Below are 13,632 nucleotides of genomic sequence, written 5' to 3' on the forward strand. Positions count from 1 at the left end.
ATATTATTACTTGGATTGTCAATGCAGAATTGATTTTTAAAAATCTAATCCAGAGTAGAAGGCAATCAAATACTTATCAGATATTTATATATTTATGCAAAGGGAAGGAGATGGAACTAACAAAGATCAAGAACCTACTATGTTCCTGTCTGCCTGCCTATCTACTCTACTCACCTATGTAAATAATCTTCACAAAAGCCCTATGAAGAAATGTCACCATTCCACACTTAGCTTGAACTTTGTAACATTCTGAATTTTACAAATAATATATAGCTTTGCAATCTTTTTATTAACCTTAGTTAATAAAAGTGATCAGGCCCAGGCGGGCAGATCACCTGAGGTTGGGAGTTTGACACCAGCCTGACCAACATGGAGAAACCCCGTCTCTATTAAAAATACAAATACAAAATTAGCCAGGCATGGTTGCGCATGCCTATAATTCCAGCTACTCGGGAGGCTGAGGCAGGAGAATTGCTTGAACCCGGGAGGCAGAGGTTGCATCGTGGTGAGCTGAGATTGCCATTGCACTCCAGCTTGGGCAACAAGAAAGAAACTCCATCTCAAAGAAAAAAAAAAAAAGAGATAATAAACGTGATTCAAAAAAGGTCGGTAATGGCAGTTATTCTGGATGTTTTTGATGGTGAAAAGAAACATCTTGAAATTTCAATATAAGGAGTTCAGAGCATTATTATTTTCTTTAAATGTTTCCCAAACAAGAACCAAATAAATCAAAGCATTTTGCATTTAGCATTGATACATGGTTTTACAACCAAGGAAAAGGTTGCTGACTTTAATTTCAGGTTTCATAATATTTGCAAGGATTACTAACATTCCATTTGGTAAAACTTTGTGTTCCTTGGTTACTTTTCTATGTATGTGTATGTGCACTTTTCTACGTATCTTTAAATAGTTTTTATTGAAACCTGCTAAGAAGGCCAAGATCTCTGGCAGTTTGCTCCACACGTGGGCAAATCCTGCCAGTAGCTGCTGTTGGTCTTGCTCTTGTGGGCTAGACAGCTATCCTGGCAATGTGTGCTATTGGTCACTCTGTACACAGGGCAGCATGATTCTAACTGTTCAGGCTTTTCTGCCTGCCTTGGGCACACAGCAACAGGTGTACCTAAATGTTTTTAAATGCCTAAGACACACGAGTGAGTGTGCAGGCGGTGAAGTGTTCAGATTACAATATCAGCCTCAGTTGCCTTGGAAGAGAAAAGTGGTTTCAAAAACAGGAGCATTTAACACCATCATTAAGGCCAAAGTGAGAGGGGCCTTTGGCCCAAGACCCACACTATGGAGAACTCTGTTTTGTTTTTTCCATTGCCATTCCCTTTCTTACAGTGTAAGGAGTCCACAGAGCCAACTGGATGTGACTTCTTGGAGCCTGTGCTTTCCTCCCTCCTCCCAGATCACCTCTTGTTAGCTGAGACCCTAGAATTCCCTGTCCCATGGCTCTGAGTTCCCTTCCAGGTCCCAGCAGGTCTCTTCTCCAACTCTACCATTCAGAGGCATGAAGAGATAGCCGAAAAGGGGCAGCTGTTTGCAAAACATAGACAAAACTTGAGGACTGAGCTGAGGTGTCCACAAATCTGAGCACAAAGCTGTTCATAATATAAGATGGGGAGTGATGAAGCAGTCTAGGGGCCAGAGGCTGGGGACAGGGGCTGGCTATGTATATGTCACTCTTTTCTGGTATGGAACTCAGGGGAGACAGAATTTCAAATCCAAACTCAGCCTTCCAAGTTGTTATCAAGACATATTTGTCAAGGTAGGTGGATAGAACAGATTTTATTTATAGTCTGATTCATAACTTTTAAAATATTTAGACATATGGTATCCTGGGCCCTGCAAATTGCAGGGCTGGGCCAGGCAGCACATCCTTTATGCAAGTAAAGCTATTGGGGAAATAGAATGAACCTTGCTCCTAATTTAATACTGGCTCCCCTTGAAAACACCTATATTATTTAACAGGAAAGCATAGCATTAATTTATTCTATTTGAGGACTATATCTTAAATTTGATTATACCAGTTCTCTTTTCTGGAAATCATTAACTGGAGAGACAATCAGAGCAGCAATGTAGAAACATGTTCCCTTTGTACTAAGAAAACTGTCACAACAAGCATCAACCACGTTTGAAGTGCTTGTATTATCATCACATAAGGCCCATATTCTTGCAGAAAATTTCTAATTTTTATGACATTTTATGGCAGTATATTTCACACAAGGATGGTGTAAAGAAAGGCAGAAAACAATTCCTATGAGTTTAGAAATTTACCTATCCCAAACAAGAGCTATTTATTTATCGGGGGGGCCAGCAACCACCATCTTCACCTGTGGCTGAGAGCAAAACCACCATAAAGACTATCTCAAAGCCAGAGCCACTTGATGACAGAGTGTGGCAAAGTGTCACAGGATGACAGAGTATGGCAAAGTGGCCAGTAGGTGGCACCGTCATGCTTACTCTATGCCAGGGAATCTTTTTCTCTGGTTGGGTCTGCCCAAATAGCTGCAGTGCTACCGGAGAAACTCTTTACTAAACAAGTAACTTAGTGGTGGACTTTGCTGAAGAGGACTGTGTGCTGATTAGATTTCTCTCCTGATGTCTACAGTGACCATTTTAGTCCTTGAAATATGTTTAAAAGTCTTCAACTTCATTTTGGTTTCTTTTCCCACTTCTAAGCTCTTTAGGAAAAGTGCTCTCATAAGCACCTATGAAAGTCCAACTTTATCGTATTTCTCTGAAATAGTATCGACAGGCACTTTCTGAGGAGAAGGTACACTTTTTGGTCTAGGAGTTCCCCCCTCCCCCGGGGTAAAGAAATCTAGTGTATCAATCATGAAATCCAAGAAGACGTCCTATCAATTGGCAGTCTGTCCTTCTCTCACTCCTTTGTACTTCCTTCCTTGAGTGAGTAGTTTTTGGGTACCTATTGTGTGATTGTTTAGATCACGTTATAAGCAAAATTTTCTCCATTCCCTGAAGAGGATGAGAGGAGAGGTTATAGCCCAGAGTCAGCAGGGAAGAAAGCCATGCATAGGAAGCTAATGAGCAGGGATCCCAGAGGGAAAGAACCGTAGCCCTGGGCTGCTGAGTCAACAGATTCTTTTCTCAAATGCAAGAAGAGAAATGAACAGAATGACAAACCAGGAAAAAGGAAGAAAAATGGGACAAGGTGCCAATTCTCTGGAACTTTGGGGTCACTTTTATAATTTATTTTCAAGTTGTCAGAAATTGTGCTAAAGTAGATGAGCAGATTTACAACTAAAACCAAACTATGAATTGTTTAAAAAAATGTTGGATTTAGATCTGATCTCAGGATGGGTGTAGAGGAGCTGAAGGGTGTAATTTGTTATTTTCTGGCAGATTTAGTTTTCCAAATGCAATTTGCTTAGACTAATATCCATTTAGTTTTCATATTCCAAACATCTACTAACAAAAAGTACAAGGGGAAAAGATGGCAAGAGTATTAAGAGGCATCCTGTAAGGCAGAGGAAAAAAACTATGAAACAAAATAATAAAAACTTGTAAGCTAAGCACCTGGCTTGTGACTGTCAGAGAGAAAATGTGTGTCTATGTGTTTATGTGTTTTGGGGAGTTGCACACAGTTCCTATTCTGAAACACAGTCCCTATTCTGAAACTATGTAATTTATATGGTGAAAAACTGAAATATAGATTAAGCCCATCCCATTTGATTATTTGAAGTGAGGCAGTCCTACTTTCAAAACTTGCTAGTTTTGACTTGGGACAACTTTCAATTTCTGTTTTCCTCACTGGTGAAATAGGGATACTAAGACATCTTTTCCAAGGTTTTGGTCAATATTAAATAAGAATGTAAGACACCTAGCATAGTGATTGGCACAAGGCCTGCCCTCAATTAGAAAAATACTAATATAGTAAATAATAAGCTTTACTATAAATAACAATCAACAATATAACTTTTGGCAAACATTCCTTACATTTTCTAAGCTACTACTGTTCCAAGATTCTATTTTTTTTTCCTGCAAACTATCTTGACTTGTGATAATGTTCTTTCCTTTTAAAATACTCTGTTATAATAAGTCTATTGTTCAACAGGCACATTTAAAGTGTATTCCCTAGTCACACTAGCACAATGCTCGCTAAACTTTGTTTTTCTTTGGTTTGATTTTACTTTAAGCACCAATACTTGTTTACTGTGACTGTAATTCTACTTCCACCAAATGGAATTCTTTCACTGAGCTTTTATCCCAAAAGCTTACATGTTCAATTATTATTGCACTTCTTCAGTTTTTAGGTTGAAGATTTTTTTCCTTCCAAAAAAAATTAACCAAGTACATCAATTTTGATGAATCCAAGACATTTTTCTTTTGATGTTAAATTGTTACAGGTTAAATTTTTCTCAAAAAATATTACTGAAATATTATCTTTTCTATATTGATATTCACAATTAAATACTTAAAGACTCTGTTGGTTCCTCTTTATTTGAAAATGGCTAAAGAGGTGGCTTAGATATAATATTAAGTATAAATTACGATTAAAAGAATTTAGATATATTTAATAGATTATTAAAAGATTTGTAACAAAATAATTTTATGAAGCAATAAAAATTTTACAGATTTAGTGAATATATTAATGCACTATGTATGTTTTAAAGAAATAAAGCAGAAAGATTCTAAACAGCCATAACATTTGAATAAAAGGACATTTTTCTGCTCAATTTTTCTGGTCAGAGTTGTACAGAAAATTTATGATTTTTAAAATTGTTTATTTAACAGGTGTGTAAACAGATGCAACTTGTTTATTTTATTCCTACTCTTAAAATTTCACCACTGCCAGAAAGCTTGTGGATAAATTTATAATATTTAAATGAAAATTTAAAAATTAAATAAATTCTAGCAATAAATAAATTGTTTCCTTTTTACCATTTAGGCAAAAATAAAAGAAACTCTAGAATTGCATATGCTTTAAATAATTTACTAGTCAGTATTAATGTAGTAGCATACTGACATTTACAGGAAAACTTTTTGGGACTGTGAAGCTGCTTCCAGTTTAGGGGAGTCCACTGTATAGCAGTCTTTATTTCAGTAACACCAGCAACAATTGAAATGACAGTGTTACAGTGAATTCAAAAGTAATGGTTTGTATGCTTGTGTATTTTTATATGTAAAACATGTTCTTTCCTGCCTGCCTGCTCAAATAATGTTAAGTAATGTTAATTTTAAAACTCATTTACTGAGTTCACATTATTGAAAAGATATATTCATTGTTCTTAAGTCACTTTAAAAGGAAAGTCTTTTTCTTTGCTTATGAAAGTATTTAACTGACACCTTTTCCAAAGCAAGCACCTATAAAGGCAAAACAAATGCCCAGCAAAGTTTGTGACTATTTTGCAGGTTTGCCCTTGAAACTGTTCTTACTCCAATCCTGCTCCAATCTGTAGCAGGTCATAAGCATGGTAGATTAACAGCAAAGACTCTGGTGCCTGATGGCATGGTTTCGGGACCTGATTTCACAATTTAGTAGTTGTGTGACCTCGGGCAAGTTACTTTTTGGTTCTGTGTCTCATTTGTTCTTCTTTTTTTTTTTTGGAGACGGAGTCCTGATTTGTCGCCCAGGCTGGAGTTCAGTGGTGTGACCTCGGCTCACTGCAACCTCCTCTGCCTCCTGGGTTCAGGCAATTCTCCTGTCTCAGCCTCCTGAGTAGCTGGGACTAATTGTTTTGTATTTTCAGTAGAGACGGGGGTTTACCATGTTGGTCAGGCTGGTCTCGAACTCCTGACCTCAGGTGATCCACCGCCTTGGCCTCCCAAAGTGCTGGGATTACAGGCATGAGTCACCGCGCCTGGCCTCTCATTTCATCATCTGTAAAATAGGTGTAATAATAGTATCCACTTATAGGTCTGTGGTGAGTTATTAACACATATATATGGCACTGAGAACAGTACCTGGTACACGATTGCTATGTAGGTGTTAGCTTCATTTGAAATTTAGACTTTCTATCCTAATTCAATTTTTCCTCTTGTCAGTTGCATTTGACAGTGTTTATATGGTCTCCGTGGTGCTTGAACGTTAGGTTTCCCAGAAAAACTTCACCTTGGCTGTGCCCCCTCCCATCTGTCAGGGCCTGAGCACATTCCCCTGTGCCTGGGGTGTTTTTCACCCCTTACCTTCAGATTCTGTCTTCACAGAGTTAACATCTTTTGTCCTTTAGTTCTCACCTCAAACATCACTTCCTTGGGAAAACCTTCCCTGGTCCTACCAGGCTAGATTTAGGGCCCCATGCTTTAAGCGTTCTTATATCCCTTTAATTTTCTTTCATAGCACTTAACAAAGTTTGCGGCTATAATTATGTGACTATTTAAATATATATCCCCCACTTGAAATCTAAGCTCCTCAAAGGCAGGGTAAAAATCCATTTTGCTCCTCATTATATCCCAATCATGATAGCTTTGGCATAGAGTATTTACACAAGAAAAACTTGTTAATAAATGATAAATCAATTTCAGAGATCAGAAGTCTGGAGTTCAACACAAGTCAACATGATTTGCCCAAGATTATACTAGTAGACACGACAGAGTTAGAAGGAGAATTCACTTCTGACTCAAAGTCCTTTATTGTTTCCAGGTATTACATCTTTGATTATATAAATCAAACAAAGAACTGTGCAATTAGTATTGTGGAGCTTCTAGAATGACAAGTAAAAGTACAAATCAGAAAGAGTTGAACTATTTAAGGTATTCTGGAGGAACTGAGTCTCCCTGAGAAACTGATTTTTATAACATGAAGTAGGAGTTAGAATGGGTGCGAGGAGATGGGCAGAGGCTTCTAGGTAGAAAGAACCATTTATGCAGCAGTCCAAGGATGAGAAAAGCTTGGTGAATGAGAACAGAGAAAAGGCCACTGTGATTGCAACAGAAAGAGTAGGAAGTGGGAGGCTGACGTTGATCAGAGGGGCAGGGCCAGATCATGCAAAAGCTCATGTTCGTAACACAAGGGAAAGCCACTGAAGGGTTTCAAGCGGGGGTTGACACAGTCAGCTTTGCATTTTCATAAGACGATACTGACTGCACTCTGAGGGATTTCAGAAACAGAAAACTTGGTAATTGGTTGGAGATGGGAGTCAAGATAGAAGGATATAAAAAGGGAACGCTAATGTGTCTGGTATAATCAACTGGGAGGATTGTGGCACCATTTACTGAGAGAGCCATTAGTAGATAGAGCAAGATTATTAATTTTGTTAAATATATGATATGCTCTCAATAAATAGTGACAATTGTTATTGTCTTTGTGGTTGCTATTATTAATCATTATTCCAAACCACTTGCTGTGACTGGGAGTTACGGTGATTTTTATGGATTTCAATGGATTTTGGCCTGCTGTGTTATTCCCATTATGTACACAGGCACATCTGGAGTTGGTGATTGGAAAAGGAAGTCACCCAAGGGACCAAGAGAAGGTAGACTTAGGATAACGTGAGGAGAACATGAGAAAACAGACTTTTTAATTTTTTGAATTTCCTTCTCCTTTTTCCCAAATCAAGAAATTTTAGATATGATAGTATGACCATGGCCACTAGATCTATGAGAGCAAACAGGTGTATGAGGCATCAGTGCTGTATGGGGAGACCAACCTATAAAATTAGTCTGAATTTGCCTTTTGGGGTAAATAATGGATGAGCATAGGCAGGTCAAAGGGCTTTCCTATAAACTGAGTAAGCAAAGAAATCAAGAAGTATGCTTAGATCTTTGACCGTGTTTTTTTTTTTTTTTTTTAATTTAGATTTTATGTATATATCTTTGCCTTATGTAAAATCTGTCATGTTCATTTAGATCGTTTACATGTAGTAAAAAAAAAAAAAAAAAAAAAAAAAATACCTATTAGGATGGTTAGTTGGCACTATAGATTATGTAGCCCATTTTAATTCTGGTGCCGCCTCTGCAAGCATACCAGGAGGTTGCTAAGCCTTCACACTGTGTGACTGGCTCATGTCCACTGCCTTTGTTCCCTAGAGATACAAGGAAAGCAAAGGCCATGCATCAGGATTAGCCACATGGTGTTAATGAGAATCCCTGCCATCATTATCCTGTTTATCCTGTTAAAGAAGTCCTGGAGTGTATGAGGTAGATGGCAAATGTGTTAAGTATACTAAAAGACAAGGTCCATTTCTGAAGTCTTGAACCCTGAGTTAAGAAATTTTAGGGTACTGAGTCCACGTGCTAACTGGGCATTTTCCAACAAGGCATCTACAAAACAGCTAAAGAAAGAGGCAATGAGGGGAAGTCAAATATAAGAAAAGTCCAGATTGCTTTGGTCACATGAGGTCCTGCTTACAATGAAAAGCCACAGTGATTCCTGCTTAATCTCACACATATATTTGGCATCATTAAAGCTTAATCATCATCAGGGAACATCATACAAAGACATTTAGACTGGTATACAGCAAGGGGTTTTAAAGAAGTGGAAAAGATGAATATTTCAAATGACCTTCTAGGCAAGTTTGACATGCATTTTATTTATACTAGAATATTAGGGAGGTCCTTGAAGTATTTTAATGTATTTTTATTTATGCCTTATTATATTAAACTAGGAAAAGCATTGAATAATATCTATTTTCACTCTTTTTTATTTATATAAGCACATACACATAGCTTAAAAGTGAACATGTCTTTTTTACAGCCTTGGGAAATTTGTCACATTTTCTAATCTGGTATAATTCAACAAGGTATAAACTACCCCTGCCTCCTGCATTCAATGTAACAAAATAAGCCAGTGCTGAACCATTTGAGCATTTGCATCTATTCCTTATTACATTAACCAGCCCTTGTTTATATTCAGAGTTTTAGCTTTTTGATGAGCCATTTTGATTACTATTCAGAAATTCTGAAGAAGAGAATTTTCCCCCTCACATCACTAGTGGTTAGAAGCATGGGTTTGAAAATCAGACTGTGTTTGAAAAAAAATTTCTACCATATTTTAGCTGAGTAATCATTTAACCTTTCTATGTCTCAGCTTTCTGCATAAACCTTGGATGCTTATTGTAAAACAGAATAAAGTAGAACCTATCTCAAAGACTTGCACTGAGTGCTTTATTACATGTAAAAAACATAGAACTGTGCCTGGCACATATTAAGTGTCCAAAAAATGTTAGTTATCATCATTACCATTTTTATCCTTCTAAAACAGAATCATTTACTTGTTCCTGGGGACTGGGGAAAAGAGTCTACAAAATACATATTTAACCTTTTCCATTGTATTCCTAGCCCTTTGCTTTATCAGGAGCATCAATCTTTTTCCCACTCTAAGTATTTTTCATATTCCAGTGGTTCTCAAGTTTTTCTTTTACATAGGCACCTGTATAATATAGAGAGACATTCCATGAACTTTCACGATATAATCTACAATTTTAGAATCTTTTGATTAAGCACATAAGAACAGAGGAATTTAAGAAACTCTTGCAATAACTCCACAGCCCCTCCTGAGTCTGAGGCTGACTTGGTTAGGAACCATAGTTTTAATCAATAATTAATATATTTAGACTGAAGTATAATTTTGGTTTATTTTTAATAACCCAATGGGTCACAGCTCTTTCAGTCTCTCTTACCTCGCCCATGACTGCTATGGGAGTCTCTCCTGTTGCCTGAGCAACACGATGTTCTACTAAGTAAAACATATATTCGTCGTAGAGTAGACGGATCAGGTGGAAGGAGCCAAAGCTAGCAGCACTGCGTAAGGTTAAGTCCCGAATAACCATTGAGCTGTTCCAAGAGAAAAGACATATATGCAGCTAATATTAATGACAAAAATTAGCACTCTACCTATTTTTCCTCTTAAAAAAAGTCAAGCTGGGAGTCTATATGGTTGGTATAGTATAAAACCTGTCATGAAATCATTTCATTATTGAAAGCAGTTGCCTCAACTCATTTAAATAGAATGATAAAGAGGTAATCCTCACCGAGACTTGATCCTTATTAGAGATAGATAGTCTTAGTGGAAAAAGTCACTTTACTATCATAGGCAAGTCTGCTGCTTCTACCAAACACACAAATAAATCAGAATTCAACAAAAAATATTTCTGAAAGATTGAGCACTCATCACTACCCTAAGAAAAAGCAACTTGAAGTAAAAATCTTACTGATGAAGGTTGGCAGTCTGTCCCCTCTCAGTGATAATGACCTCTGGGGTATGCTTTAGGAAAAATATGTATTTCTGCCAGACAAAGCTTACAAAATATACTAAGCAATATTCCCAGATGTGGCAATATAGACTACAGGCAAGTATGTACAAGGATTCCAGCAAGTTTTCTTGGAAGGCAAACGTATTAAGTGCTTCCAGTTTCTTAATGATTTCCACTTAAATTATGGCATATTTACATTAGAAATAAGCACAATAAAATCAATTAAGAAATCCATTATTTTTGAAAATGCATTTAATGTATATAATATGAAAATATAAGCAATATTATTAATAAAATACGAATAATAAACTCTATTATATTTAAAATTGAAATGAGTCCAAAATAAAATCTTGGCTTCAACATGCCAATCATTAAGCTTGTTCACACACTTCAAACCTTAAAATAGTCAAAATTTAGAATCAGAGTGATGTGTGTGTATGAGTGTGTGTATGTGTGTACGTGTGTGTTTCTTACCACTTTCATTTATTGGCCTTTTTCTAAAGATTTTTGGCATACGAACACTAAAACCACCACTGAATTCTCAGGAGAAAGAGGTAAAATCTCACCTATGCCTTGTTTTACAGTAAAGAATTATAACACATTAGGCAAATGGAAAAACAAAGACTGTACTTTTGTTTTCTGTTTCATTTTTCAACCTTGTTTAAAGAGAGGCTACTAATACATCAAATTGTATGCATTCAACTTGGCAAGTGACAAATCATCACTGTCCATCTGAAACACAGAAGCCTTGAATTCTGATTCTGTCTCTTCATTGACTGCTGACCTCAAAAAGATCATTTATTTCCCTGAGATGTTTTTCCTCTTGCATGAAAACAAAACACTGCTTTCAGTCTTATCTAACTTACATGCTTATTTCAAGGATAAAATAAGTTAAAGGATGTGAAATCAACTTATAACTAGAATGCTATTCAAATATAAGTGATTGTGATTACAATACACAGAAAAAGAGAAGCTGACCTTCTCATTCTCATTTATTTATGGTGGCAAGAATAGCAATTATTATATGATGATGGCAGAGGGCCTCTCAATTCTGTAGATCTATTTACTAAATTATAATAAGAAGAGTAAGTGTGGGTTTGAAGTTACACAGACCCAGGTTACCACTGTGTGATTTCAATTGTGATCACATAATTTTTTGTAAGGTTCAAAGGTTAGCCCAAGAGTCAAATGAAATAATGTATGTGAAATCTTAAGAAAACTACCCATGTAACTATACTGTTACCTACATTAGTGTTAATAATATATTCATTATCATAAATAGTAGGTCTAGTGAATAATATCTTATAATTGATTACCTTAATGAATTCCTTAAGTTTACAACTCTATAAATAATTATTAAAAATAAATGAATACTTTCATTTGCATGCCAAAATATATGACAAAATTCTCTATATAACTCTATCCATGACTTTCCTAAAATTCAGTGACATATTACCAATTTGTAAAAATAATTTATAAGATCATAATGTAAGAGCTATGTGAAAATAAATGTTTATATTCCTATGGAAAAAAATTTTAAAGCAGTGAATCACTTACTAAAAAAAAGCAAAAACAACACAAAAATAAAAATAAAATGTTATATAACATTTTTACCCATACTAACAAAGACTTGAAATAAATGATTTTTAAAGTAAAGCATGAACAGAATATTTGCTCCTAATTGCATTTATCTTGCTGAAGAAAGATAGCAAGTATCTAAAATTTTCAAATTTTAAAAATTTAAAGTATAAGACAAATGGCTAACAAACATAAAAAAATGACTAATTTCATTTGGAATTAAAGAAATGAAAATTAAAGTAAGATACCTTATATACTCTACAAAGCTGTTAGAGGTTAAAAGACCCAATGTTATAGTTGGTTTGGAAAAACTCTCCTTTACTGTCTCTATGAATATAAATCCATAAAACTTTTGTAGAGGGAAATTTGGCAGTATTTGTCAAAATTTAAAACGTCAAAACCTTTGACCCAGAAATCGAATTCTAGAAATTTACACAAATAACCAAAGATAGTTACAACTGCAGCACAATATTTGTACTAGTGAGAAACTAGGAGGAGAAAGGAAATATCGTTAAAAAGATAATCTAGTAGGATGCTGATTAAACAAGTTATGGCTCATTTAGATATAAAATTGTATGCATATAAGTAGTTAAAAATGAAGTAGACATATAAGTAGTAACATGGAAAGATGTTTATAATATAATGGTTAAGTTGAAGCAAGATATATGAGCTCATTTACATAAAAACACTCCATACGTCAAAACATTCCTACCCCCAAGTAAACTGGAATATCTAATACTTTATTAGCATTGAGATCACACATTTCATTAAAGTAGTATTAGTTACTTTAAATGTTTATATCCTTTTACTTGAACTTATCCAAAGATATATGTACGATTGTATATGAAGATAATCATGATAGCATTTTAAAAAACTGTATCAAAACACCAAAACCCATCTTAATGTTCAAGAATAAGGGAATGTCTAAATAATGTATGAGGCATAAACATAATGAAATAGTACGAGGATATTAAACATTATGTTTCTGAAGATATTTAATGGCAAGAAATGCTTAAGATACAATTGCAAATAAAAAATGTTAAGAGAAAAATATAGTTAAATAGTTCACGGGAAACAACTGGATCCCAATTTTATTTAACCCAAAAAGAAAACATTTAACCAGTGGCAATTTCTGGGTAGAAGTTTTTGTATTTCCTAGATTGTCTTTTTAAAAAATTATTATTATTTTTTTTTTAGAGATGGGGGTCTTGCTGTATTGTCCAGGCTGGGGTGTAGTGATGCCATTATAGTGATTCACTGCAGCACTGAACTCCTGGGTTCCAGTGATCTTATGCTCCTCACCTCCCATAGGCACTTGCTACCATGCCCAGCTTATTGTTTTATTTTGTTAAAGATGGGGTCTCACTGTGTGGCCCAGGTTGGTCTCGAATTCCTGGACTCAACAGATCCTCCTGCCTCAGCCTCCCAAATAGCTGGGATTACAGGTGCAAGCCCCCATGCCTGGCCTGTATTTACCACATTTTCTAATGTGAGCATATATTAACTGCATAATAAAAATATTTATTTTAAAAGATGTCATTCATTATATAATAATACAGAACAACAATACCGAGTCAGGTGAATTTTAATAAATCTTTTCAGGAATGAATATCACAGATAGAGAATGAGTCTTTCTTTATACATTTCTAAGTTTGAATTTTAGGTCTTTGTATTTCTCTTTCTCTTTTTTTGTTTTTGAGATGGAGTCTCGCTCTTGTTGCCCAGGCTGGAGTGCAATGGCATGATATCGGCTCACTGCAACCTCCGCCTCTTGGGTTCAAGCGATTCTCCTGCCTCAGCCTCCCGAGTAGCTGGGATTACAAACATGCGCCACAATGACTGGCTAATTTTGTATTTTTAGTACAGACAGGGTTTCTCCATGTTGGTCAGGCTGGTG

At 35.7% G+C, this 13,632-nt stretch overlaps 1 protein-coding gene across 4 annotated transcripts in view; it reads right to left on the reverse strand.

The window, feature by feature from the left end:
• The window catches only part of RFX3 (regulatory factor X3), a 309,035-nt gene that overhangs the window by 19,248 nt on the left and 276,155 nt on the right, over nt 1–13,632 (reverse strand). For all 4 annotated transcript variants that reach the window (XM_007969367.3, XM_073021548.1, XM_073021549.1 and 1 more), the window contains one exon: nt 9,585–9,738. In XM_007969367.3, coding sequence (XP_007967558.1) covers nt 9,585–9,738 — 154 coding nt within the window. The remainder of the gene's footprint in view (nt 1–9,584; nt 9,739–13,632) is intronic.

This window comes from Chlorocebus sabaeus, chromosome 12, assembly GCF_047675955.1.
Source record: "Chlorocebus sabaeus isolate Y175 chromosome 12, mChlSab1.0.hap1, whole genome shotgun sequence".
NCBI classification, from domain to species: domain Eukaryota; kingdom Metazoa; phylum Chordata; class Mammalia; order Primates; family Cercopithecidae; genus Chlorocebus; species Chlorocebus sabaeus.